The sequence below is a fragment of the Crocodylus siamensis genome, chromosome 3, assembly GCF_052110815.1.
Source record: "Crocodylus siamensis isolate JL-2025a chromosome 3, ASM5211081v1, whole genome shotgun sequence".
Classification (NCBI taxonomy): Eukaryota; Metazoa; Chordata; order Crocodylia; family Crocodylidae; genus Crocodylus; species Crocodylus siamensis.
In genome coordinates, this window is record NC_143397.1 from 181,228,939 (window position 1) to 181,255,824 (window position 26,886).

The following is a 26,886-nucleotide window of genomic DNA, read 5'->3' on the forward strand; positions in this document are numbered from 1 at the left end:
TACCTATACCAGCCCCCGATCATTTTCATGACTTACCATAGCCAGAAGGACTTCAGGTAGAAAGTTTTTAAAGAATGGATAACAGTAAAATCATTTTCTGTAGCTTTTGTGTTAAAAATTCATTTAAAAAAGTTATAAAGAATGGGCAGCTGTTCAACTGTCAATGATACATTGTAGAATTAGGTGCTTTAGCAATCTGTTGGCGCCACCAAGGTGTCTAGAATGTCTTTTGGGTTGGGTAACCCACTGATGACAAATATTTTGGAGGTCTTCAAATAGAAAAGGGAGGGGTGACAAAAGACACCTTTCAGGCCTGGTACTACTATGGCCCTGCCCTTGTCTCTGGGCAAACTGCCTACCTTGCTCGACTGCCACACCTTGTTGATAAATGATTGAGAGGTCAGCTAAGTGGAAGGCTACACTTTGTCCACCCAAATGACCATGGGTGATCAGTACATGCTTCTACCACCCCTATATGTGTCCCATGCCTTGCCGATGTCTCACTGTGTGACGATGTCCTGGCTCAAGACCGAGCCAAACTGGACACACAGTTGTATCTTTATCATATTATCCACTTTGGGGTCACACACATACCACACCCCTCTCTCACCAGGGCCTCTTGCACTCCACTGGCTCTTACCCAGTCTCTTGCATGCTGCCTATCCAGGCCAAGCCACACTCACTCCATCCTACTCCATGGAGATCCTCAGGCTTTTCTCTTCACCCTTCAGTCAGCCCTGGCATTGTCTTTGGGGCCTATCCCATGACCCTCACCCAAATGGGACTGAGCGATTACTCAACTATGGGCCTACTTCACCCGAGCCCCTCACTGGACCACTATTCCTGTCTCTCAGACCACAACTCTGCCCCATACACTAGGGCCTAGGGTTTTCCACCCCTTAGGACTCAGCCATTACTCCTTGAGCTTAACTGGCTCCACAACTCCACTCTGCAACTCTCAGGGCCTGGGGTCTTACACCCTCTTGGGCTCAGGTGCTGCTCTTTGAGCATCCCTGTCTCACCTCCAGAGTCCAATACCCCATAGGACTCAGGCACTTCTCAATAAGCTTATCTGAGCCCCCCGACTCTCCTAGTAACCCATCTGAAGGTGGGGGCAGGGGGTTAGTCACCCTGACCTGCCTTACACCTGGGAGGTTATCAGTCCTGGTATTTATGTGGCCCTGCCCTACCACAGGCAGGACCATCAGGCCTCTATCCCTGCAGGGTGCAGTTTTAGGTCATGCCCAGGACCAATGAGGCCTCCTCCTCTCCCATAGACTCACCCTTACCTCCAAGATATTCCTGGAGCAGGAGCTCCATTGGGTGATGTTACTCCCCAGGCAGCTGAACACAAGCTGTTCTGCTCTTATAACAGAGCTCTCCAAAATGGCCACTCTCACCAGCCACCTGGCAGCTCCCTGCTCCAGCCCTTAAAGCGACAGACACCCTAAACATTCCAGGCTAGTAGTTGTATGCCTTCAAAGTATGTGCAAGAGGTTTTTTGGAGCTTTATAATATCATATGTAGGAATGGAAGTACATTGTTAGTTACCAAGATGGTCCAGTATGGCTTGCTCTGTTACCTAATTTAGACGGCTGGCTTGAATTCCTATTGCATGAAACATTTGCAATCATCATTTCCCAGATTAGGTCAAGATAAAGAACAACCATGATAAACTACTTAGATAATTAGTGTTTTTTCACATGTCCTGCCTCCTTCCACCTGTATGTTAAACCACTGCTGAAAAATAAGGACAAGAACCACAAGTATTTTGCTCATGAGGGAAGAACTGAATGACCTAAAAAGCAACTGTGCCAGTTGAATGGACACTGACAAAAATGGTCCATTTTTACCCACCCCTGGAAGGGTTTCTTCCGACAGGGATAGTGCTACTAACTCCTGACATTAACAAGTTCTGCTACATGTATCTTACAAGCTAATCATTAACAGTATTATAGTCAAACTATCATTGCATCTAGCCCTATAATGCAAAGGTCATGTTGAATGAAGGAACATATTAGAAAACAACCATTAGCATTCTGTACGCAAGCCTGCAAGATATGGGACCATGTAGCTGTCATGTAAAAATCACTAAGGCAATGCTATAAAAATGATACTGCTTAGATAGCAGACTTCATATTTTTCTCCACTCAGTGAGCATGGGGTCAAGCCCATAGTGGTGAGCTGGAACAGAGACATGACAAACCACTCTGGAAATCTCTCATATGGCTGTTGCCATGGACCAACACCAAGTGAATCCTACAAAAGCTGAATTCTCCCTGACTTCACTGCCACTGGCTATCAGCCATAACATCTCCTCCACTCCTCCCCTCCTCCCCCTGCAAACACTAATAAAAATAGCAGGCACACTTACCAAACTAAGGCTCCATGACATCCCATACTGCAAAGGCCAACTGCAATCTGGCTCTTAGGAGGTCCTTAGAAAACTCTCTAAAGACATTAAGAAGGAAGGATTATCAGGGACATTAGCAGTTTTTTGTTAGTGTGCTTCTGTTACTAAATGTAAAATCATTTCAAATTTAAAAATATATTGTTTTCCATTAAGAAATGACAAAATGGGATAATTTTGGCATTTTCAAAATATTTTCCCCCTAAGTTTTTCAAACCAGAAATTCTTTGAAACTCCTGTTTTCCTGCAAACACATTCAGTTTTAACAAATCAGTATTTTCTGACAAAAAAAGTCAACACATTTCTGATCGGATTTAGTACCACACAGATGTCTGGTATGCTCCCATAATTATTTGCTTTTGCAAAATACATGACTAGAGTCCTTTTGAAAATTCCAGTTATCATATTTACTTGCCTATTAACAATGCAGATTACCTGTGGAACTGACTGAAGCAAATATGGCTGTGGATTCTGAAGACCTGATTTTTAAGGCTTCTGAGGGCTATAAGATACCCTTGACTTTATCTGCAGCTGAAATTATGGGCGTGTGTATATATATGTGACTTTGGAAAAAATTAGGCCCCCCATATAGTACATCCAAAATTGTGTCAGGAATAGATTACAAATTATTTGCACAGACAAATTATAACAATGAAAGCAGAGACCTTAGTTAAAATAAATCTCTCTCACATTGGACTCCATTCCTGCATAGTATAGTGTCTTCTATAGCTGTTTATCTGCTACTACTCCTGTGTCTAACACTATTAAATCTTAAGGATTTTTTACTTTCAGTTGTGGCAACCCCACAATTTACAAAAAGAGTTCTCCTTAGAAACAGAAAAGGGGCAAACAAGTTACTTAAAAAAGATATTTATGCCTTATCCTATACTGCAGTGTTATTTGAAATGTAATACTCTAAAATGAAACCAGGTGTTCTGTCTAATATAGGAATATATTTTATGGATTAGTTAGAGCAAACAAAAATGCAGTATGTATATTTCATTACAGTTTTGCCATGAAATGAAGCCAGCTAATGACAGTATGGAATATTTAAATCCACAAAATATGGGTAGAAAGAAAATAGAAAACTGGAGGGTCTCTACACACCTGGATTCTATACTTTATTCTGCAACTGAATTGCTGGGTGTCCTTTGCAAAATATTTATTTTTCTGTGCTTCAGTTTTCCCATCTGTAAACTGGAGACACTCATCTTCTTTAGAAAGTGCTTTGAGATTCGGGAAAGATTATGATCCACTTATTCTAGTGTAGTTTTATCATAGACTATTATGACAATGCCAAAGGTGGCCAGCAGTAAATGCTGTGAGTTTAGCACATTATTCTTATTAAAAGAGGAATATTAATAGCATTTCCTTTCATGCATCCTCATCTTATCATCTTTTTTTCTTCCAGCCTACTTCAGAGACATTTGGTGAGTACTGTTTAGAGTTCTATTTGTATGCACTGAAAGCAGCCAACAAAAACAGCTGCTCATAAACATAAATGGGACAGACACAGATTTATAATTACTGTTACTGTTATTGCATTAATTTTCACACTTTGTGAAGATAATAACCAGGGCTAAAGTCCTATCTCATTTGTCTTTTATTTTTCCAAAATAGATGTAGATGGTGGAATTGATCAGGATATCTTTGACATCAATGAAGGTGATTTTTTTTTTACTTAGTCTTGTAAATATTTTTTAAATGTCATTGCGAGTCTGGGAGATTACTACGTTGTGTGGGTATTAATCAGTTCCTCCTTTTCAGCTTTAGGACTGAACCTGTTTGAGGGAGATATCGTGTTAGATGGGGTAAGTTCTAATGTAAAATCTAAAATGAGAGTGGTGCCATTGACTTTTGCAATATAAAAATACTCCTGATCTGAAAATGATTAGCCCACCCTCTTTGCACTAACAGTAAAGGTTGTTAATAGAACAATGAAATGAAACTGTCTAGGGATGGATCTGTACAAAATGTTGTAGAGAATGAGAGTCTTGGTAAAATTGCAGAAACATTATCCAGAGTGAAAACAAGTCAGCCAGTAGATGATAATTAGCTTCTTATTTTCTTTACTGTGACTTATATTTGTACTTACCAGAGTATCAGCAGCATCAGTCACATGCAGACAGGTCTGGCTGAGATATGCCTCATCTATCTGCACATTATGTATTGTCAACTTCTGTAAGTTGCAGATCAATGTTGCAAATCCTTCTTCCTCATGTAATTAGCCCTACTGAAAGTTCTGTGAAAGTAGATCCTTAATGACTACCTCACTCATCTAATAAACTGAAAATTACATGTATATCATGCATTATATCTCAGAAAGCCCTGGGGGAATCCTTTGAACATAGCCTGCACCTGGTTCCCTTGAAGTCAACAAGACTTTGCTCTTGCCTTTACTAGAAGTAGGTGAGCATTCATTACTACTTAGGATGGCCATGGCATTTTTAGAGGGACACTTGGGACAAGCGTTTAAAACAGCAGTGTCCTGATGAAAGTGGGACATATGTTTATTCTAAGTAGTGATGAATAACTACCTGCTTCCCATCCCTTGTCGCCTGCGTCAGCTCAGACCAGAACTCCCAGTCCTTTCCTATGCTCAGTTCTCCTCTCATTCCTGCTCCCACTCTCTGGACCACTCAGCTGAGACCCAAACTCAGGAACAGCTGCAGGTGCCACAGAGTAAAGGGCAAAATGGAGCGTCTCAGAGTGTCCCATTTCGTGCATCAGTGAAGTGTAAAGGAAGATCTGGTTAATGACACTAGAACAAATTTGGAATGGAACCGTTTTGAGGGAGAGATCGTATTAGATGGGGCATTGTCTAACATAAAATCTAAAATGAAAACGGTGTCATTGACTTTTGCAATATAATGAAGAAAGGCCAGGCATTGTGAAAGTTAATGCCAAGCAAGCAGTACTTCAGATTTCTGTGTCTTATCGGAAAGCTTGGAGCTTGCATACTATAGGAAATTTAGCTGGGCTACCTCAGGAAAGATTTAAGGCCTGGGCAGAAACTGTTGAGATAAGGCTCTGGTTCTGGGAAGTCAAGACATTTCCAAACTGAGACCTAGACTGCTGAACCATCTTCCCCATAGTTTGAGCTCCCAGAATTATTTGTCACATACATTGCACCATTTTGTAGGACCTATGACTTATACTGCAGTATTGATCTACTAAACTCTTTTACTTCTAACTCAAGTATCATTCCTTAGTGAACATTTTGTATTTATGTTTTTTCACACTTACAGGAACGAAACTCCATTATTGGTGACCAGTATAGGTGGCCCCTCACTATCCCATATGTCCTTGAGGATAGCCTGGGTACAGTATTTTCCTTTGAACAGTGTGTGTGTATGCATGTGTGTGCCTATCTGTCTGTCTGTCACCTGTTTTGGTTGAAAACAACACCAGTTTTAAATTCCAGTTTGTTTTTGAACAGATGGGTCTAATGTGTAACATTATATAAAAAGAAAAAGGAACTGGGGATCTTTTTTTTATTTAGGAAATATTAATTTCCATTTGTTCAGTCTAGTTTTGACTTAGAATTATTTGGTTATTAACATCTGAAGGGGTTTAAGCCAAGCAAGTCTCTTAGAGGAAATGACCCAAACATGTTAATATTCAGAGCTGGAACAATTCCTGGGTGGTGTCTGTAACCCAAACCCTCAGTTTGCTTTGGAAGGAAACTGAAATCCTTACAGTTTTTATTTGGTGCTTGCTCAGATAAACCCCACAGAGATGCATGAGAGTTGAGAGCAACTTACAAATAATACATGCTCTTGCTATATATATGCCCCATGTTAAGTACCTGTGACGTATCTGAGACTAAAAACAGATTTCAGATTTCTCCCAAGACAAAGCTTTTTACCTTGAGAACATATAGAAGTACAAACCCATAGTCCCACTTTTTCTCTAGGACAATCTGAGCTAATTCAAGAAAATTGCCACAAAAACTGCACAAAACAAAAACTGGTTGTAAATGACTGTACTGTTTTGATGCGAGTTAAATGACTGTACTGTTTTGATGCGACTGTACTGACTGTTTTGATGCGAGTTAAAGCCTGGGACAATCTGACCCAGGATAAACCTTCGCATCTGTTTTTAGCCTGAGATAACACTTTTTTCTTGCGACAATCCCAGCTAATTCAAGCTAATTACTATTAATTTCAGGGACAAGTTGTATGTGTAAAGGGCTATGCCACTACCAGGTCTTGACTTGGATTAATCAGAACTGACTCAAACATGATATATGTTTTTACCCTAAGAATCACCCCTAAGCTACGCATAGGAAAAGAGACTATAGTTTTCCAAAGGTTTGATTCTTAGAATCCTTAGTATTTTTTGGTCCTTAATCTGGCAGGACTCCCAGTGATTTTAATACAAGTTTGACAAAGGAAATCCATATACAAACTTATATGGACCTCAGTTTGGTGCTATATTAGTAAGAATGTTCTTTGTTTTCCATACAGAAATGAATGCCAAGGGAGTTATCCTCAAGGCATTTGAACAGTATCGACTGAAAAGCTGTATTGACTTCAAACCTTGGGAAGGTGAAGAGAATTACATATCAGTGTTCAAGGGAAGTGGGTAAGGGGACAAACGTGATGATTTCTCATTGCATTTGATTGTGGCAAGATGTTTCCAAAAAGAGAATACTGAATACAAGTCTTTACCTTATCTTTTCTCAAATTTTATTGAAACTTATAATTGTCCAAAACTTAATATGAACCTGGAAATGTTTACTTCATATACTTCTTTGAAAACATGAGACCTAATGAGAGTTGTACAATGAGTATATGACTGAATTCTTAGAGAGAAAGTTGTTCTTTGATGGTGAAAAATATCTGAATGAAATCATTTTTTCTGATTGGCCTTTGGAAACACTGTATTTACTGAATTAGAAGACAAGGTGTTTTTCTTAGGATTTAACATGGAGGCAAAAGCCCTTCACCATACAGTTGAGTACCAGGCAATGGGGAACAGGCTGCTGCTGCAGCCGTGGCCCCAACCTGGGATTGGGTCAGAGCCAGAGCTGGAGCCATAGCTTCTGTCTGCCCCCTATTACCTATGCAGTCCCCTCTCCCCTCTATGCTGCTATTCCTCCTCTTTCCCCCTCTGCTGGGCTCCTACTTACCTTTGCCTCCCATCCCCCCTATAGACCCTGTGAGCCCCCCAATCCTGCCAAACCCTCCTTGATCCCAGCAACCCCATTTGCCCCCCCAATCCATCCCTGCAAACCCCACTAGCCCCCAATTCCTTAAGCCTCCCTGTGGACCCCATTTGCCCCAATTCTTCTGCAGACCCCTCTTGCCACCATGATTCCCCATTCTCCACCATGGATGTTACCTGACCCTCCCATTTCCCCAATTCCTTCTGGACCCTGGCTGCTCCACCAGTCCCTCCCATGGACCACACCTGCCCCTCATCCCCCTATAGATGCCTTGCCTGCCCCCCCCCCGATACCTCAAGTGTCCCACAGACCCTATTTGTTCCCCGATCCCCTCCATGGACCCCACACTCCCCCCCCAATCATCCCACAGAACCCGCCTGGCTCCCAATCCCCCCAAGCACCTTCCTGCTAGCCACCGCCATCCTGACTTACCTTAGATCAGGTGGCCATTTTTAACTCAACCTAAGCTCCCCCTAATCTCCCCAAATGTCTGTACGAAGCCAATAGAACTAAATCCTGCAGTTCATGCTCAGACAAAACTCAAGAGGAATCCAGCAGGAATTATGTCCGAGTAGGAATAGCCCACTTTCGGCAATGGTATTTAATGGGCTTCAGCATTAGGCTCCACTTCTTACCTTTAGTTGAGTAAAAAGAGATGGATCGATCAGAACTGCCTCAAACGTGACAGGTGCAAACCTGGGAATGTCATAGCCCTTTTTACACATAGCTGGCACCTGAAATAAATGACAACTAACAGAGATCATCCTAGGAAAAAGTGTTACATTAGATACTTCACAGGTATGTTGGTAGGGCTATGAACAGATGTTGTTTTGCCACTGGACAAGTTGTGTCTGTGTCTGTCCCAGAACACAAATATTCCAGGATTGGCATCTACATGCATCACCCTTCAAATAAGGGTGTAGTAAGCACTGCTGCTTTTCTGTCATTGAATCAATAATGCAATCCCAGGATAACCATTTAGACATACCGTGTGATGTCTGAGGATAAACTGTTAGTATTTCTTATCCAGTGATTTTTTTTTTAGGATTTATCCCAGGATGATGGACACAGATGTCTGAATGTTTGGACTTTGACCTGGGATAAAATGGATTATCCTGAGATAAACATGACATCTATTTATAGCCTCGCATTCTAAGATAAAATGCTTTGTCCCAGGAGAAATCCAATATCAATTTTTACCCTTAGAGAAGTATTTGCCTCAGCAAACAAGATCATAGGTCTGTCTGTTGTAATAAAATAGCTTGCCTTGATTGTTTAGCTGTGCTACTACTCTTTGCTTAAGGAGAAATTCCTTCCTTGCAAATTCCTAATGCAACTAATGTGATTACCGTATTAATTACCCTGCCTTTTGCCTAACTTTAGACTAATATGGCTAACTACCCCTCTCTATTCATTAATTTAAAGAGCTTATCAATAATATTTGTAATGGTCATCATTTTGAAAGTTCAGCTACAATGTTTGACTTTACGGCCTTCTAGAGTAGCAGTCAGACCTCAATAGGTTGACTTTGACATGCCCAAATTTCCACATTTCCTTTCTTTTAATTTCACTCTATTCCCATGTTCTAATATCATGGTAGAGGGTAAAATGAGTCAGACTTGTTTGTTTTCACTTTGCTCATCATAAGTTTGTTTCAGTCAGGTCTCCTATATCTATATGCTAACAAGATCTTAGTCTAAAGGGTTGCAGCACTCAGTCCATGGGAATGCCAGTCAGATTCATAAAAGTTAATCACCCTAGAAGAAAGTCAATAAACAACTTCTCTAAACACATTTCTCTTCTCCTCTAAGGTACATTGACAGGTGGAGAAATAGGTGTCTCCAAAGATTAGTAGTGGGATATGAAATCCATCATGTTTAGGATGGTTATACTTTTAAACTTGAATGAAGTCAGTAATCAAATAAAATGTTTGCTACATGTTTGCTGCTCATCCTCCAGTAAAACGAATTGGTCAGCTCAAAGTATATCTACATAGTTACATATTTGACACTGGGGTAAGTGGCCTGCAAGCTTGAAGCAGCCAAACTGCCCTACCCCTTACAGGACTGTTTTATATAATATACCCTGGTTTCTCACCTCCGCGCGTGAAGTGCCAGGATTTATGGGAGGCCTATCTGAGGTTCCCTGGTGCTGCATGGAGAAGAGTTGTTCAAGGAATTGATTTGTCATGCACTGTGGGACAACTTGTCTTTCCTTCTTGACCCCCAGGACAGAAGCTATTTAAGCCCACTGTCACACACAGGTTTGTCAGCACGGCACGTTGTTCAGTTCTGTTCATTGGCTAGGGGTGATCAGAACCGTGGATCTCTTGGAGGGATTCCTTCTGACTGCTGCCCAACTGTTTATAATGCCATCATTCACAGAGATGCTGGGAAGCCTTTGAGAATTATATATATGTACAAAAAAGTGCTTCTGTCTCTGTCAGCAAACTGGCTACTCCAGTCTGTTATAGCTCCATAACTGACTGGTTTAATTTAGTGTTGGCAAATCAGTGAAACTGTGATAGAGGTTTATGATGTCATTTTGCAAGTTGTTTTCTTGGGGGTTGTCAGTATAAAGAATGTGCCTAAAATAAGAGCTGGCTTCCAGCAAATGGAGTTGCCAAACTGCATTAGACAAATTGTTATGCCTTTGGTTGGTTCCATCCCCTGGTTTTGCAGGGCTTCATGGACCACAGAGATAGGTTCATTAGCATCAATTTCAAGAAATATTGGTAGGATGCATGCTGAGATTCTGAGAAGATCTCGCATTTATTTGGTTGGACAAGGCAGGACCTTATCTCTTAGCAGTTGCAGAAACAGAGTCAAGACATACTATCCGCTCTCAGTTATCAATCTTGGCATCTTCTGCCAGCAACTAAACTCTTTGAGAAATACATACACTTAGACCAATAATTGAGTGGTCTGATTTTTTTTTTTTTTTTTTAAGTTTGCCACCAAGAGGCATCAATGTTTTTGTGGGCCTTTGAAGTGTTTTTTTCTCGATGAAGTCACAGCCACCTCTTGTCATCAGCATGGTGACATTTTTATATTAAAGAAATAAACCAAAAAAAAAAAAAGGGGATTGATATGAGGAAATAGCTTCAGCTCTATTACTACAGAGTTAAATATAAAGAAAAAAGAACTGTCAGTACATACACTTAGGGCATGTCTACACGTTGCCCTACCTCGCCATAGCGATGCGCTATGTCGCCATACAGTGATGTGTACATGGAGCCATATAGGAAGTGCTCTCTGTGTAACTAATTAATTAAACTGTGAAGCTCTTAAATTAAAAATGTATCTTTTAGAGGAGTAAACTGATAAAAAGCATTACTTTGGGGGTGATCAGTTATGCATTTCATGTACCTGTCTTGCATTTAATTTTATTATTAGATGCTGGTCGTCAATAGGAAACCGCAGGCAAGGGAAGCAGCAGCTCTCAATCGGAGCCAACTGTGACAGAATTGGGACTGTTCAGCATGAGTTCCTTCATGCGCTGGGGTTCTGGCACGAGCAATCACGATCTGATAGGAATGATTATGTTACAATTATGTGGGACAGAATTCGTACTGGTAAGTACTAATTCTCCTTTGCATTCCTCTCATTATAAGTTTTGACTGGGAAATACCTCATTCAGCTACAGTAAATATTTACAGATATGATTCTTTTTACCTCATCCTATCTTTCAGTCAAACATTCAGAAAGGTCTCATTTAAGCAATCTCATTTATGTAATAGACATCAATAATTCTTATCATCATCTATTCCACATGGTTCTCAGATGCTTCAGAAGAACATAGGACTACAAGGAATCTTCTTGGTCACTGAGTCCAGTTTTCTGCTATCATGGGGACCATGTTACATAATCTCTTAAATAACGTGTTCAGGCTACCTTCTAAAAGCAGCTAGGTTTATTGCTCCCACCACTCCCCCTGGAAAGCTCTTCCAGAATCTGATTGTTGTGAGACCTTGGATCCTTCTTCTAGTTTCCAGCATAAATATATTCATAGCCAAGTTATACCCATTTGTTCTTATGCCAATATTGTCATCCTTTTGTTTAAATTCCTCTTTTCCTTCCGAAGTGTTTACACCCCAGAAGTATTTATAAACATCAATCATACACTGCTAGACTAAATAAAACAAGCTTGGTTAGGTAAGGCAGACTCTCTGTTTACTTGCTCCTCTTAATAGGCCCTACTCTGTTCCTGTTCTACTTTCAATTGTGTGACCAGACACTGTACAAAGTATTTCAGATGAGGTCTCACCAGGGCCTGGTACTGTAGCAGTAGTACTTCTCTGTCTCTTTAGAAAATATTTTGACTAATACATAGTGAAGTCATAGAAAAGTAGAGCTGAAAGGGACCTTTGGAAATCACTTAATCCAACCCCTGCCTGAAGCAGGATCATCCCCATCCAAACCATCCTATACAAATTATTGTGTAACCTATTACTAAAACTACACATTCAACCCTGTCACTCAGCCACATGACATAGCACCCTAACCAGCCACAGGTAAAGTAGGGGGGACAATGGGAGCCAGTGTCTTGCTGTTGCAAGGGCTGTTAAGATATGCTTGAGAGATCCAAGGAAGAGGGCCTCACCCCCTGCTAACAGAGAAAAGCAAAACCTCTCACAGTCCCTACTATTCTAACCATAGACTCAAATTTCTTCCTGATCCCAAATATAGTAATCCATCTGACCCTGAATGGAGGGGCAAGACCCTCTAGCCAGGGACAACTGGATTTTAGTCTTGGCAGGAATACTGGCTCACCCTTCAAGAGCCCCAGTTTTGGCTGTGGCCAACATCCAATGTTTCTGAGGAAGGCAACACCCCCCCACCCCAAAACAAAACCAAACCCACAACAGGAAGGGAACAGGAAAAAGAACAGGAAGGGGAAAAAAAAAAATCTTTCCTGGCCCATTGTGACAACCAGCTAAGGCCAGAAGCATGGAAAACGTTGATGTTATCATTAATTAGACTACCTAAGTCACTTTAGGACTGACCCTATTCTAACACCTAGGTCCTCCATCCACCAGTTGGTCATTTTCAACCGATGAGTTTCCAGCTTATAGCAGAAGATTTTGGTATTAGACCCTAAGTCCATGACTGCTTTTTTTGTACTACTGAATTTCATCCCATTTCTGTTTACCTACTATTAACACACTATTTAGGATGGCAAAGAAATGTTCTCTGTTTACCCAGCAAACAGAGTCATATTAAGTCTCAGTGGCTCAAAGCTAAAGCTAAATAAACACAGACCAGAACTACAGTAATGCACAACTTTTCAACATGGTAAGTGTAATTAATCTTCAGAACATCTTACCTAGACATGTGGTATACCCTCCAGTACGAGAACTCTTTAAATCAAGAATGAACATCTTTTTGAAAGGTATGCGACACTTTGCATAGGGAATATAAATTGATACTAAAATAATGTGAAAACATTCCATATCCTGTATTATATAGGAGATCAGAGCCTAGATGATCAAAATGGTTCCTCTTGGTCTTAAAAATCTGTGAATTAGTTCTAGAAATCTTAAAGGTTATATCCAAGATTATATTAAAATTTTAAAATTTAAGTTTAATGTACACACTAAGTGTCAATGACTTGTGTTATCCTAGGCAACCAATAATCTTTCCTTCCCTCCTCAGGTAAAGAACACAATTTCAATACATACGATGATAAAACATCAGATTTCTTGAATACTCCTTATGATTTCACTTCTGTGATGCATTATAGTAAAAATGCCTTCCAGAATGGAACGGAAGCAACCATTTTAACTAACATACCAGATTTCATGGATGTGATTGGTCAACGAATGGATTTCAGTGATTATGATCTCCGGAAGCTGAATCAACTGTACAACTGTAGTAAGTTTCTCTACTACTTTTGAGTTCCTTTACCATCTTTTGTCTGTTACTTGGAAGAAGGTGAGAGAGTTTAACTCAGATTGGACTCACCCAGGCACAGGTAAATGAGAAGCTAACACTTAAAAAAATGCTAAGAACACTAGACATAATGATAAGCACCAAAGGCAGCTAGAAATAAAAGAGCAGTCCTACAGATATCCAGCTGTGTAAGAGGCAATGCAAAGCTTCCTCTGCAATTTTACTTGACCTTTTGTTAAAGACTACTTATGGTAGGCAGCTTGTTTTTCTGTGAGTGCTTGTTTTAAATGAATTGTCCTGTACATGGGGGGTTTTTTTTGATTCCCCAGCTGTTGCTGTAGGCATTGTAGGAAAACTAACATCTCAGCAGTTCCTTGTATCTGTCCTTGCTTTGCTCTTACCTCTCAGAATCAGGTTACAGCATGCTTGGTGTCAGATTAAATCATGAGTGGTACTTTCAGTGTAATCTGCTTTTTTGTATTGTTTTTAGTCTTCCCTCCTCTAAAACCAGTCTAATCCAGTAATAGTGTTTGGCCAGCACCTCAAGAAGATGAGTGAAAACAAGGATTAGAGAATAAAGTCATGATCAAATAGGATTAAAAGTCTTCAGTAGTGGACTGGATAACCAATCAAATGACTGTGCACTGACATACAGATCAACTAGAACTTTTTGGTGTTCTCGTAAGTCTAGAAGCAGAGATTAATGCATCTATAAGCAAAGTCACAATTATGCTTTAAAGATGATTTTATAGTTTGGAGGATCTAGAATTGTAGGTGTATTTTGAAACACTGTATTTTATAAATACAAGATCCTGGTAAATAATCCTACTGCTCAATTAAGTCCCAGGTTAGTACATGCTTACCAAACTTTAAGAGCGTGAATTACTTGCCATCAGTTAGATCTTAAACATGAGTTTACACTTAAGGATATCTTTAGATTATTGAGTCCCTCCCCATACCTTCTGCAACCCTTAACTTTCCCCTTTCTGTAAATTTTAGGTACCTTTCTTCCTTGTCTTTTCCCCACATTCTATGCTTTTTTTCCACCAAGAAGATGCCATTTTCTATCCTTTACTCTTATCTCCACCCATATTTACTCAATAAGAGAAACCTTGACCTTACTGAAGTCAATGGGAACTTTGCTACTGATTTAAATAAGAGCAGGATTTTTTTCTCAGTTTCTCCCCTTGCTTAGATAGAGCCATAACTTTGCCCTGTTCTTTCCTTCATAGTCAGCTTAACATTTAGCATTAAAATGTATGTTGTACATTCACTCAATTTATTTTTATATGGAAGATGAAACCTTTACAACTTCTCTGGATTGATACAACCATAAATGTTGAAATACCTTCCATGACAGATGTGCTGTTACCTTTTTAAAATCCCAACTAAATCATGGATTATTCAAAGCAGTTATATATACCATGCTTAGTTGCATCCTGGTATCAGGAAACCCTTCATAAAAACTGTGATCATGCTGCTAGCCTTGAAGACATAGAAGACTGGGAAAGGCACGTTCACAGGCTTTTTAACTGAGTAAGAATTAGAGGATCTGGGCCATTATGATTTTTTGTAAATAATTGCTTATTTTAGAATAGCAATAGAATACCCAAGAAACCGCAGTCTGTGATTAACACACTTCCCAGGTATGATGAAGTGACTTAACTCTCTTTGTCATTCAAAGAGCCCAAGCTATGGATTCACCAGTTTCATCACCAAGTCTGTCATGTCTTTTTACTAGCTTGTTAATGGCCCAGTCATACCAGCTCCAGGCACAACTCCAATGCGATTGGAGTGCACACAACATAGGGCCTACATTTCTTAATATTCTGAGACTGGCGTTAAATGACTGGACTCAATTACTTGTATCTTGTAGCCTCTTCACTAACCTTCATGGACACATGTAGCTTTGAACTTGCAAATGTGTGTGGCATGATTCAAAGTTCAGAAGATAATACTGACTGGCAGCATTTGTCTCAGGTTTCTGCTGGACCAACTACTGATCATACCAACATGGGACAATGTGCAGGTAACAGGCAAGAGCTACTCTTATCTCTTTTGAAAGGGTTTCTGCAAAGACACATTCGCTGACTTTAACTTTGACCATGTTCAGAGTTTACTTGCTGACAATTGAGTTACAGTTAAATTTTTAACCAAGCAACATAAAAGCATTAGGGAAATCTAGTGTTTTTGCTGCAGATGCTTAAAACAAGTTGAAGGTACTAGTTCATCTAAGCTTTTTCTGTTCTTCAGTATAATAAAAAAACAAGAAAACTATGCAAGATGTTCTAACCTACTTCAGAACTACATTTACAAGCTGTGGTAGTTGAGGTATAAAAGATACATCTACTCTAACTGGAAACTGGTTTGCCAGAAGTCCTTTTGAAACGGCTGATATTTGTGAATATGCATTATTATGATTGGGTAAACAATCTACTTGAAACCAATTATTTTTTGAGCCTATTACAGCAGATGTCTTGAGTCTGGGCTCAACAAGCCAGGCAGGATGTCAGCAGCAAAATATTGGTGCTAGGCAAATAGCTAAACCAGAAGACACCACACAATGGTGCATAGATAAGCAAGACAGTGCCAAATGAGGCAAATAGCTAACTCTGGAGAAAAAAAATCTCTTTAAATTCTTCATCCCCTGTAACATCTCTGGGCAGCGATTGTCATTAAAGATATGTTTGTATGGAGCCCAATACAATGAGTCCCAACTTGGCTGAGTCCTCTGGGTGAGGACTACTACTACATCATCCTACCACTATGATGTAATACTAAGCAAACGTGTTTTTAGTCCCTTCACAAGCAAAGATAACCACATCCAGCAGGGGCGGGGAGTGGGGAAGAGAGAGGAAGGAAGCAGGGAAGAAAAAGGGAGAGAGAAAAGATAAAGGGAGAAAGAGAGGAAAAAGGAGAAAGAAGAGAGAGGAAAGAGAGAAGGGGGGGGTAAATGTTAGGTCACGTGGGTACACAGGTGATTTATAAGGCTAATCTTTGCCCATAACAATCTGCTTTTTTTTCTTAAGCAAAAGTAATAAAAATGTAACAGGAGAAAAAATTTCTTTCTTTTTCTTCCCCATTCCTCATGCATTTTTGGCAGACACTGGCTACTTCATGCATTTTAGTACCAGCACTGGCAATGCGAGAAACAAAGCCATTCTGGAGAGCCGAATTCTATATCCCAAACGAGGTTTTCAGTGCTTGCAATTCTACTATTACAACAGCGGTCACGAAAGTGATCAGCTGAACATCTTGGTAAGGGAGTATACTTCAGCCCATCCCAATGGCACTTTAAGACTCATTGAAGAGATAAAAGGTATGGAATAAAATCCCTTTTTAAAATGTGTGTATTCTAGTGTCTGGCAGGGAAAAGCATACTGCAGTAAAATAACATTTTTCTGATATTTTTATATATTTACTTATATTATTTATATAATAAGATAATATTTGATGGAAACATAGCCAATCATTTTCCTATCATACAATCAATTATGTCATCTGACTTATTCTTATCCCATGTCTATGGGCAACTAAAGAGCTTATGGTTGTAGCAAAATAGGACAGAAAAGGATCCTAGCAAGTCACATAGTTCAGCCACCCACTCAGAACATCCCTGTGTAAACCGCCCCAGCAAAATGTTGGTCTAACTAACCTGCATTTAAAATCTACCAACTACATATTCCAAAACCTCACTATGTAATCTGAATTAATATGCATTTTCATAGTAAACTTTATAGTTTACCTACTTTTATAATTAGAACATTTTCCCTATCAACCTGAATTACCTGTTACTTCTTGTCCTATCCCCTAGTTTCATAGTTTCATAGTAGCTAGAGTCGGAAGGGACCTAGGAAGATCATCTAGTCCGACCCCCTGCCTTGGCAGGAAAGAGCACTGGGGTCAGATGACCCCGGCAAGGTGCTCATCTAACTTCCTTTTAAAAATCCCCAGGCTAGGAGCCTGCACCACTTCCCCTGCAAGCCGGTTCCAGGCCCTAGCCGCCCTGACTGTGAAGTAGCGCCTCCTAGTATCTAATCTAAACCTACCCTCCGCCAGCTTGTGACTGTTATTCCTGGTCACTCCTGGCAGCGCACGGGGGAACAGGGACTCCCCCAATACCTGCTGATCCCCCCCTGACCAGTTTGTAGCAGGCCACAAGGTCCCCCCTTAACCTTCTCTTGTGGAGGCTAAACAGGTTCAGGTCCCGTAGCCTCTCCTCATAAGACCTGCCCTGCTGACCCCTGATCATACGAGTGGCCCTCCTCTGGACTCTTTCCATATCGTCCACGTCCCTCTTGAAGTGTGGCGCCCAGAACTGGACGCAGTACTCCAGCTGCGGCCTGACCAGTGCCGCATAGAGGGGGAGGATCACCTCCCTGCACCTGCTCAAGATGCATCTGTGGATGCATGACAGGGTACGGTTGGCCTTCTTGACTGCCTCCCCACACTGCTGGCCCATGTTCATCGTGGAGTCAATGACGACTCCAAGATCCTTTTCCGTCTCCGTGCTGGCAAGAGGGGAGTTCCCCAACCTGTAAGTGTGGTGCCGGTTCTTCCTCCCCATGTGCAACACCTTGCACTTATCAGTGTTAAACCCCATCCTATTCTCATCCGCCCACCGTTGCAACCTGTCAAGGTCAGCTTGTAGCCTATTGCACCCTTCTAGTGCACCCACATCCCCCCACATCTTAGTGTCATCAGCAAACTTGAACAGGGTGCTTTCTACCCCCTCATCCAAGTCACTGATGAAGATGTTGAACAGTGCGGGCCCGAGGACCAAGCCCTGCGGAACCCCACTGCCCACGTCCTTCCAGGTCGAGAAGAACCCATCCACTACCACCCTCTGGGTGCGGCCCCTATCTCCAAATGATCTGTATCTTTTGGAGCACCACCTCCCTTGGAAGCCCATTCCAGATTCTGGCAACCCTTACCATAAAGAAGTTCTTCCTGATGTCCAACCTAAATTTGCTGTCTGTCAGTTTGTAGCCATTGTTCCTAGTTATTTCAAGGGGTGCCCTTGGTAAACAGAGCATCTCCAATTTCTTGCTGCCCCTCCCTTCTCCCTGATGAATTTGTAAACAGCAACAAGATCCCCTGTCAGCCTTCTCTTGTGGAGGCTGAAGATATCCAGGTCCCTCAGTCTCTCCTTGTACGGCCTTACCTGCAGGCCTAGCCAGACAAGTGGCCCTCCTCTGGACCCTTTCAAGGTTATCCACATCCCTCTTGAAGCTTGGTGCCCAGAACTGGATGCACAACTCCAACTGTGGCCTGACCAATGCTGCATAGAAGGGAAGTATCACCTCCCTGGACCTGTTCGCGATGCACCTGTTAATGCATGATAGAATGTAGTTAGCATCACACCGGCAGCTCATATTCATCAGAGTCATGGTTGACTCCAAGAGATCCCTTTCTGCTGCTGTGCTGCTAAGGAGGTCATCCCCTAGCCTATAGGTGTGTTGCCGAGTCTCTTTCCCTAGATGCAGTACTTTGTACTTGTCTTTGTTGAACTGCATCCTATTCTTTTCTGCCCACTTTTCCAACCTGTCCAGGTCCACCTGGATTCAATCCCTTCCCATTAGTGTGTTAACTTTGCCCCATAATTTCATGTTATCCGTGAATTTGGGCAAAGTGGTCTCCATACCCTCATCCAAGTTGCTGATAAAGACGCTGAATAGCACACATCCAAGGACCGACTCTTAGGGGACCCCACTGCCCACGTCCTTCCAGGTTGATACCAACTTATCAACTACCACTCTGCGGGTGCAACCCTTAAGCCCATTTGCCACCCACTTGACTATGTAATCATCTATGTCACAGCTGCTCAGTTTGTTTTATGGGAATAGGATGAGATACTTTATCAAAGGTCTTCTTAAAATCCAAGTAGATGACATCTATCTCGAGTCCTGCATCTAAGCATTTTGTGACCTGGTCATAAAAAGAAACAAGGTTAGTTGGGCAGGATCTACCTGCTATGAACCTGTGCTGGTTGCCCTTCAGCATTGATTTTCCTGCTGGGCTCCCACAAATGTGATCCTTGATAATTTTTTCAAAGGTTTTCCCAAGGATAGAGGTGAGACTAACCAACCTATAATTACCCAGATCCTCCTTCCTCCCCTTTTTGAAAATAGGGACCACATTGGCCCTTTTTCCAGTCCTCCGGGACCTGAACTGAGCACCACAAGTGCTCAAACAGCCGTGGCAATGGCTCTGCTATGACACTGGCCAATTCCTTCAGCGCCCTTGGATGAAGAGCATCTAGGCCTGCTAACTTAAAACACATTCAGCCCCTCCAAGTGTCCCTTTACTAGGTCAATGTTGACTGCTGGTAGACTGGTGTTCCTTCTGTGCCTATCTATAATGCAATTGGGAGATTTGTCTTGATCCGTGTTCAGGAATACAGAGGCAAAGCAACTCACTGAAGAGTTCAGCTTTGTCCCTCCTATTTGTCACCAATTGCCCTTGCCTGTCTTGTAGGGGTCCTATGTTACGCTGCACCTTCTTTTTGCTCCCTGTACACCTGAAGAAGGATGTTTGTTGTCTTTAATTTTTGTTGCTAGCCTGATCTCCATTGCTGCTTTGGCCTTCCTAACTGACTCCCTGCAAGTGTGATCCAAGGTGGTATACTCCTCCTTGGTAGCAACCCCCTGCTTCCACAGCCTGTATGCCTTTCTTTGCCCCTAGGCTTTCCTGGATTTTCCTGTTAAGCCAAGAGGGTTTCTTGGCCCCTTTGCCCCCTTCTGTGTGCAATGGGATTGTCTCCTTCTGCGCCTGAAGGATTGCTCCCTTGAGAAACGACCGCCCTTCCTGGACTCCCATTTCGCTAATGCTCTTGATCTTCAATGCCCCAGTAACTAATCTCCTTAACACGTTGAAGTTAGCCTTTCTGAAGTCTAGCACTTCTGTCCTGCTGGTTACTTTTCCCACCCTATGCTGGATAGTGAACTCAATCAACTGATGGTCACTATCCCCTAGGTTACCTTGTACCTGTAGATCCCCCACCAGGTCATTCCCTGTAGCTAGCACCAAGTCCAGAAAGGCGTTTCCCCTAGTAGGACCATATACCTCCTGAGTTAGGTGAAGGTCCTGTGTGCAGGTTAAAAATCTACATGAGCAGTTACATGTGGCTGACTGCTTCTCCCAGCAGATGTTAAGGTAGTTTAGGGCACCCATGACAACCATGTCCCTTGACCATACGGCCTCTGAGAGCTGTCTGGAGAATTCCAGGTTTAACTCATCCTCCTGGTGTGGCAGTCTATAGTAGACCCCCACTACCACGTCCCTTTCTCCCAAGGAAAACCCAAATATTTCAGATAGGAATCCATGGTGCTAAAAATATTTTGACTTGTTTTGGTCTTTCTGAATTCTTTGCAACAGAAAAGCTGGTCTGTTATTTTTCCATAGTCAAAAACTAAGAGCTAGAATTTTCCAGGGGGTGCCTCAAGTGGCAAAAGGGGAAATCTATGTTTCCCTCCATTTTTCCATGGAAAATGGAAAACCTGGATCCCTGGTTATAACAGATCCTTCATTCTGTACAATATCTGACTGCACTGTTTGCTACCTTAGAATACCAGATTGTTCTTTTTCAGGTTCACCTGTGAATTACTGGCAGCTGTACCACATTTCTTTGAATGTCACAAGTCAGTTCCGGATTATATTTGAAGGCATAAAAGGAACAGGTTTATCATTTGGAGGCCTCTCTATTGATGATATTAACCTGTCAGAAACACAGTGTCCCCACCACGTCTGGCATATTAGAAATTTTACGCATCTGCTCAATACAAGCCCTGAAGGGGAAATGGGAATAATATACAGTCCACCTTTTTATTCTAGTAAAGGATATGCCTTTCAGATTGGTTTATATGTGAATGGCACCAGCAACAACTCACATAACTTGGCTATTTATTTGCACTTGATCTCTGGGGCAAATGATGATCAACTGGCATGGCCTTGTGCATGGCAACAAGCTACTATGATCCTATTGGACCAACACCCAGATATTCGTCAACGGATGTCAAATCAAAAAAGTGTAACAACGGACCCATCTAAATTATTATCAGGTTAGTTAAAACCAGGTGAATAATCTGTCTCATTTACACAATGCATTTTCTGGCTTTTAGGAAGAATGGAGAAAAACAAACAATGGATTTGATTCATTGTGGGCCAGGTACAGACATAATATTTTTACCAGTATAAGTGAGCGGAAACCAGTTTATACCTGTACCAGAACAGAAGTTCAGCACATGAAACCAGTCTATCCCTGTAACAGAGCAGAAGTTCAGCACACACAGACTGGTTTAAAAACGGTGCAGATGAATTTACTTCAATAGAGTTTTGCCTGTTTATATCAGCAGGTTTGATCCAATGGTGGGAAGCGGTGGCCAATGGAAATTATGTGCATCAGACAGGGGAGTTTTGGGTTTCAAAGGTGATATGTTTGGGCAGAAGCAGAAGCATCTGCTCTGCAGATTCCTTTTATCTCATGTATAGCACAGATTTTATGCCTGCCTATGAGAAGGTAGCTTTCCAGGACTCTTAAATGGAGAAATGCCGAGTTGACACCTTTTATGTGGGCATGCAGTAATACCAGCTAAGAGGGTTGTCAATAACTGAGCCCCACAGTGAAGGGAATGTTAGGGTCAAATCTAATCTCCAAATGGAAATATTTATCTCCCTTTTACCCAAAACTACTCGTTTCAAAGTTCACCTTTTAAAAGAAAGTGTTTTAAAAGAGTTTTTCTTTCCTACCCCACTCTTCAGGTTCATTAACATCTCTTTTCTGGGACAGACCAGACAAAGTAGGATCACCAGCTAAATTCGCTAATGGAACTGAGTTCATAAGAGGTCCAGGAAGTGGAACTAGTGGATTTCTAACTCATCAAAGGCTTAGAAGCCGTGACTTTATAAAAGGAGATGATGTTTACATTCTTTCAACAATAGAAGGTATGTAAGCATCAAGGGTATTTATAATACTTCATTACTTCATGATGCAATAAATAGGCAGCATGGCTTATTTTTAGAACCAAATAAGGCCCTAATTCTGCAACTATATTTGAATTTGGCTAACTTTATACATAAGTAATCTGAGCTAATAGATCAGTTCACATATTTAAAATCATTCATATTGCGGACTAAATATGCAGATAGATATATCCACTATATAATCCTGCTTTTCTCATGAGGAGGCTAAAATTTAACTACATGATATGATGTCAGGCCTAAATAAAAATGTATAAATAAACCACTTTGCTGTTTCAAAAGATTTGAAAGTAAACACTTAAAGAATATCCTGGGAATTTCATTTCACACCACCAAAAGCACAGGTTACATATTGTTTATTCCAACTAAAAACTGCTTTGGATATTTTATGGCCAGCACTTCTTTGCTGTTTACTTTTAGAATTAATTATTAATACAAAGCTTTTAGCTGTGTGTATTCACATTTTAGCATAGCTAATCCTTATGTCCATTTACAGAAAGTCAGAGTTAAAAAAAAAAAAGACCAGCCTCTCCATTAAAAAAAAAAAGAGAGAGAAAATGTAGGATAGCGTAAAAGCATCATGTCTCTTGTCTTCTTTAGATATAACGCATCTGATATCAACTGAACCAAATCTTCCAAACTCCACTGCTGGCAATACGACCATAAGCACCCCTACCACCACTCGGCGAACTACCACCCGGCGAACTACCACTCGGCGAACTACCACCCGACAAACTACAGTGAGCACAACCCCACCAAAAACACCAGAGACAAGTGCTCCCAATGCATGTAAAAGGGACAGCTGTGAAAATGATGGCATCTGCATTACTGTTGCTGAAATACCACTGTGCAGGTAACTGACTTCATTTAACCTGAAGATGAATGTTATAATCAGGAAAGAAGACATTTTAGTAGAGACTATTAAGTAAAATAAATTAAATGTATATTTTCTCTGATGGAGGTTTTAGTCAATTAAAGTAATTTTCAAGCACCAGCTCCAGGAGTGTAAGTTTATAACCCGGTTTGGCAACATGGCTCTTCTAGATCTTCTACTATTTTGAAGTACCTTGTTTACTTGTATATGACGTACATTTTCCTCAAAAATTTGCTACTGGAAATTGGCATGCGTGTCTTCAGGAGGAAATGCAGGAAGCAGAGGACACAATCACGTGGGAGCCAGGCTGCAGGGTCTCTTCTTGAGCTGGGCAGTCGCTCTTCTTGAGCTAGCGGTGCCTGTTGGGGCATCTGAGGGCCAACCCCACTTCAGAAGAGGGGCCAGTCAATTTGGCTCAGCCAGCACCACCTAACGAGCAAGCTGAAGGCCTGATCCTGCTGAAGCCGAACTACCTGGCTCCTCTTAAGTTAGTAGACAATCAGCAGTGTCTGCTGTGTTCTGCATTTGGAGAGTTAACAGAGCAGCTGTGGATTTTTGCACTCCCTTTACTGCAGCTACCTGTGTTTTCCCTGTGAAAACACTTAGCAGTATTTTAAAAGAAAGATTTTTTTCTTTTCATTCCACCTTCCAAAAATAAGGTGCTGGCCTTATTTGGGGGTGTAGGGGATACAAGAAAATACACACCTGTAAAATTCAGTTAAACTATATTTCACCAAATTGAGCAGCATTGTAAAAATTAAATGGTTACCTCTTCAAAAATCCACAATGTACCTCATTTGGGCATAAAATGCTAATGGAGGTAAAGCAGAAATTGAGTTCAGTTCCAAAAGGACAAATGCAAAGGCCTGCCTTTGGGATGGACCTATCACAGACATGAATGCGAGAAGCAGAATTACTGGCTAGGGTGAAGGGCTGGAGAAAGCAACCTGGGGGTTATAATGGACCATATGCTGAGCATGAACCAACAGTGTAGCCTTTTTGCAATAAGTAAATAAAATAAGGCCAACAGCATACTGTATTCAGCACTGGTAAATTAAGCGTTCAGGAGTACCTGCTGTATATGCTATACTAATAGAGAATCATTCAAATATACTAAGCTTTATTTTCCTAGGATTTTATTTGATATTGCATGACTGTAGTTCTTTCTTCATAGATGTCCAGTAGGTGACGACTGGTGGTACATGGGGAAAAGGTGTGAAAAGAAAGGCTCAACTCGACAGAATATGGTAGTCGCTGTTGCTTCAACTGTTGCTGTTTTTGTCGTTATGCTAATCATTACAATTATAAGCACACAGTGCATTAAAAGAAAATACCATAGAAGCCGGCAAAATGAGGAAGCCCTGCACAACCTAAATTTAGAAAATGTAAGTATTTAGCTCCAGTGTTAAGATTTAGAAGTATTCTAAATGCCTTTTGGTTAAAAAAGTACATGCCAAACAAGCAAATATTGTTAATTACTTTTGGAAGAGTCGACTTAGATGAATAGGAACAAAATAAATTTCAGGGAACAAGGATGCCAGAGAACTCTTACTGAATATTTTAAATATTCAAAATGAACGTCTCTAATTTCCCAAATAATGCGGAGCGTTATCAATTGTTTGACACATTCCTTCTCCTGCACCCTAAGTATCACTGTTATCTAAAGGCTGTACTTGAATCCAGTAATGACTGCTCATATGAACTGTGCGAGTACATACACGCTATTTAATTGTCCCCATCTGCCTTCAAATTTATATGTTGAAAACACATTTCATTTCCTGTTTCATCAGTAGCATAACAATGCAGCCAGGTACCTGGGGTGGCTCCTACACACAGGGATGACTTCTGGTTGCCACAGCTGATGTGGTCATGATCAAAATCATGCGGTTGAGGGAAAAGCTGTTTTTTACCCCTCCCACCCCTGTTGGTGCCAGGCTTGTTGACCCTGCCTTAGTTATGCCACTACATTTTTTATGAAGAGTACCTCTTACAACACCTGAGTGTTTGTATAGAAGGAAGACCAGCTTCCCAATCCAGCCATCATTCTTTTTGCAGAGAAGGTAATATAGGTTAAAAGGATAATCCAAACAAATTAAAGGAAGATTGAGTTAACATGGTTTTAAAAAGAGTTAACTGAATCATAAGGCATTGGGCTGAGCCTTGAGTAAAGCAGAGACCCTGGCATCTTTCTCCAAGCAGAAAGTTATACAGATGCAGTCCTACATTAAGAACATTTGGTACTCAAACCTGATCAAGGGAAAATCTTGGAACAGACCAAAGACATAATTCATCTCACTAGTTGTACTAAGATATGAGAATAACCTTGTGAAAGAAATGAACTGTAGTAGGAAGCTACAGGTCTTCCAAACAACATACTTCCATATTTTACTCTGCCTTAATCTTCAGTGCTTCAGGACTTCACCTACTCAAGTCATACCATGGTTTATTGCTTTTGTTGAAAATTACTATTGGTTTTGTTTTTTAAATAAAGTAGATCCCTTTTTTAATTGACTGAGATTAATTCAAATTCTGGTTGTTTGCTAATCTGATATGAGATATTTTCTTCATTTAACAGAGAACAACTTTCTGAAAATATTGAAAAAAAATCCTCCACCCCAAAAAAATCCAACAAGGTAGACTCTTTCAATCACTCAAGTCAACTGAAAGCCTCAATTGCACAACAATTTCTCCTGATTTCCTTCATCTAAGTCATCACGCTAAAGTTTATAAAGAATGAGAAATAAAACACCATTTTGAATAAAATCTGTGTACTATGCCTATGCTAATGAAGTGTCCAAAATAGGTTGATTTAGGCATGTAATCATGGCAGTGGTATGTTGCTGGGTTCCATGCAAGTCTATTTGAATATGAAAAAGATGTACTGAATTAAGATAGGCTTGATTTTTTTATCTACATAGTGAAGTCTGCTTAAGGACAGTCAGCCAGACTGGGTTTTCCATCTTACTAAGAAGTAGTTCCTGTGATAGCAGGGGACTGGATCCAGTGACCCAGGAATTCACTCCCAGTCTTCAGCTCCTGTGACAGTTTTTGCAGACTTTGGAGCCTAGTTTTCTTATAGGATTGTATAAGCAGAGGAAGATCAGAAATAGAAGAGGAACAAGGGGAGGAACAGTGGCCTTCATGGAGCCTTCAGGGAAAAGTGCCATACACCATTCTCTCTAGAGGTTCCTAGCCAAGGGCTTTTCCCAAGGGACAAGAGTACCAGAAATAGAAATGCCAGCTACCAGCTGGTCTGTACGGGTGTCTATGAATATGTTCGCGTATAAAATTAAACTACTGCTTTGTCTCCCTAGATTGGGCATTGAGGATCACGTTCTTGACAAACATTTTTTTTTAAAAAACCTTTGAGCCAAAGACTGAGATGCACTCAAGTTTGATGAGGGAATGAGAAATTAGCACATTCTGCCTCTAAATGCTGTGTTTTTAGTATCAAGATACAAACGTATATTTTTGTATTAGTCTCCATTGCCTACTTTTACACAGACCAACATTTTATTTACTTTAAGCCTACACCACCATGTATCCAAGTAACTCTGCTCTT

At 40.9% G+C, this 26,886-nt stretch overlaps 1 protein-coding gene across 1 annotated transcript; it reads left to right on the plus strand.

Moving 5' to 3' along the window:
• Positions 1–3,703: 3,703 nt before the first annotated feature.
• MEP1B (meprin A subunit beta) lies at positions 3,704–26,650 on the plus strand. Its single transcript, XM_090037694.1, has 16 exons — positions 3,704–3,731; positions 3,822–3,840; positions 3,996–4,075; positions 4,178–4,221; positions 5,077–5,082; positions 5,659–5,731; positions 6,880–6,997; positions 10,976–11,154; positions 13,235–13,453; positions 15,348–15,500; positions 16,575–16,790; positions 21,061–21,531; positions 22,232–22,414; positions 23,051–23,303; positions 24,499–24,709; positions 26,639–26,650. The coding sequence occupies exons 1-16, from the start codon at positions 3,704–3,706 to the stop codon at positions 26,648–26,650; spliced, it is 2,265 nt and encodes a 754-aa protein (XP_089893820.1).
• Positions 26,651–26,886: the final 236 nt, after the last annotated feature.

Bases quoted from the DNA above. Each gene is read 5' to 3' on its own strand.
- MEP1B (XM_090037694.1), top strand. From the start codon at position 3,704: ATGCCAAAGGTGGCCAGCAGTAAATGCT. The intron at 5,732-6,879 runs GTACAGTATTTT...TTTTCCATACAG, and splicing joins TGTCCTTGAGGATAGCCTGG to AAATGAATGCCAAGGGAGTT. The intron at 16,791-21,060 runs GTATGGAATAAA...GTTCTTTTTCAG, and splicing joins ACTCATTGAAGAGATAAAAG to GTTCACCTGTGAATTACTGG.